The sequence below is a fragment of the Leptonychotes weddellii genome, unplaced genomic scaffold (assembly GCF_054177405.1).
Source record: "Leptonychotes weddellii isolate Sample4059 unplaced genomic scaffold, ASM5417740v2 HiC_scaffold_49223, whole genome shotgun sequence".
Taxonomy (NCBI): domain Eukaryota; kingdom Metazoa; phylum Chordata; class Mammalia; order Carnivora; family Phocidae; genus Leptonychotes; species Leptonychotes weddellii.
Genome location: NW_028016527.1, coordinates 1 through 731, shown reverse-complemented (window position 1 = coordinate 731; position 731 = coordinate 1). Strand labels below are relative to the sequence as shown.

The window sequence follows — 731 nt, the reverse complement described above, 5'->3', positions numbered from 1 at the left end:
GCGTAGTTGCCCTTGCGCAGCAGGCGGTGCACTCGGCCCACCGGGAACTGCAGGCCGGCGCGGGACGAGCGCGACTTGGCCTTGGCGCGGGCCTTGCCTCCTTGTTTGCCACGACCAGACATGACAGCGACGCTCGCGGCCAACACCTCCCGCTTGACGACCGAGAAAGTCGCCGCAAAGCCCACCGCTTCACCCTTTTATAGGCAGAACCCGGATTGTCTACGGAGCACTTCGATTGGCTCAAGCAGATCTTTGTCCTGACGGCCAATAGGGCGGCTCGGCCAGAATCCGCTCATTTACATAATCTCGTCCCCCGCGCAGGAGCGCCGCCGAAAAATCGCGAATCACGACGCGGCGTAACCAGAGCCTTAATTTGCCTACGGCCTCTTTAAGGACCGAGGCGCTTCCGGTAGCCTGGGCCTTAACTGTGCTGCGTGCTTTTCTGGTCCGCTCTTGTCTGTCGCTCGCGCTTCCCGCTATGCCCGAGCCGGCAAAATCCGCTCCCGCGCCCAAGAAGGGCTCCAAGAAAGCGGTCACCAAAGCCCAGAAGAAGGACGGCAAGAAGCGCAAGCGCAGCCGCAAGGAGAGCTACTCCATCTACGTGTACAAGGTGCTCAAGCAGGTGCACCCCGACACCGGCATCTCGTCCAAGGCCATGGGCATCATGAACTCCTTCGTCAACGACATCTTCGAGCGCATCGCCGGCGAGGCCTCCCGCCTGGCGCATTACA

At 61.7% G+C, this 731-nt stretch overlaps 1 protein-coding gene across 1 annotated transcript; it reads left to right on the top strand.

Moving 5' to 3' along the window:
- Window positions 1-312: 312 nt before the first annotated feature.
- Window positions 313-728, top strand: LOC102745317 (histone H2B type 1-J; the record flags this gene model as incomplete). The annotated part of the gene is made up of 1 exon (XM_006750172.3): window positions 313-728. A coding segment is annotated over exon 1 (250 nt), but the record flags the coding sequence as incomplete, so codon positions are not given.
- Window positions 729-731: the final 3 nt, after the last annotated feature.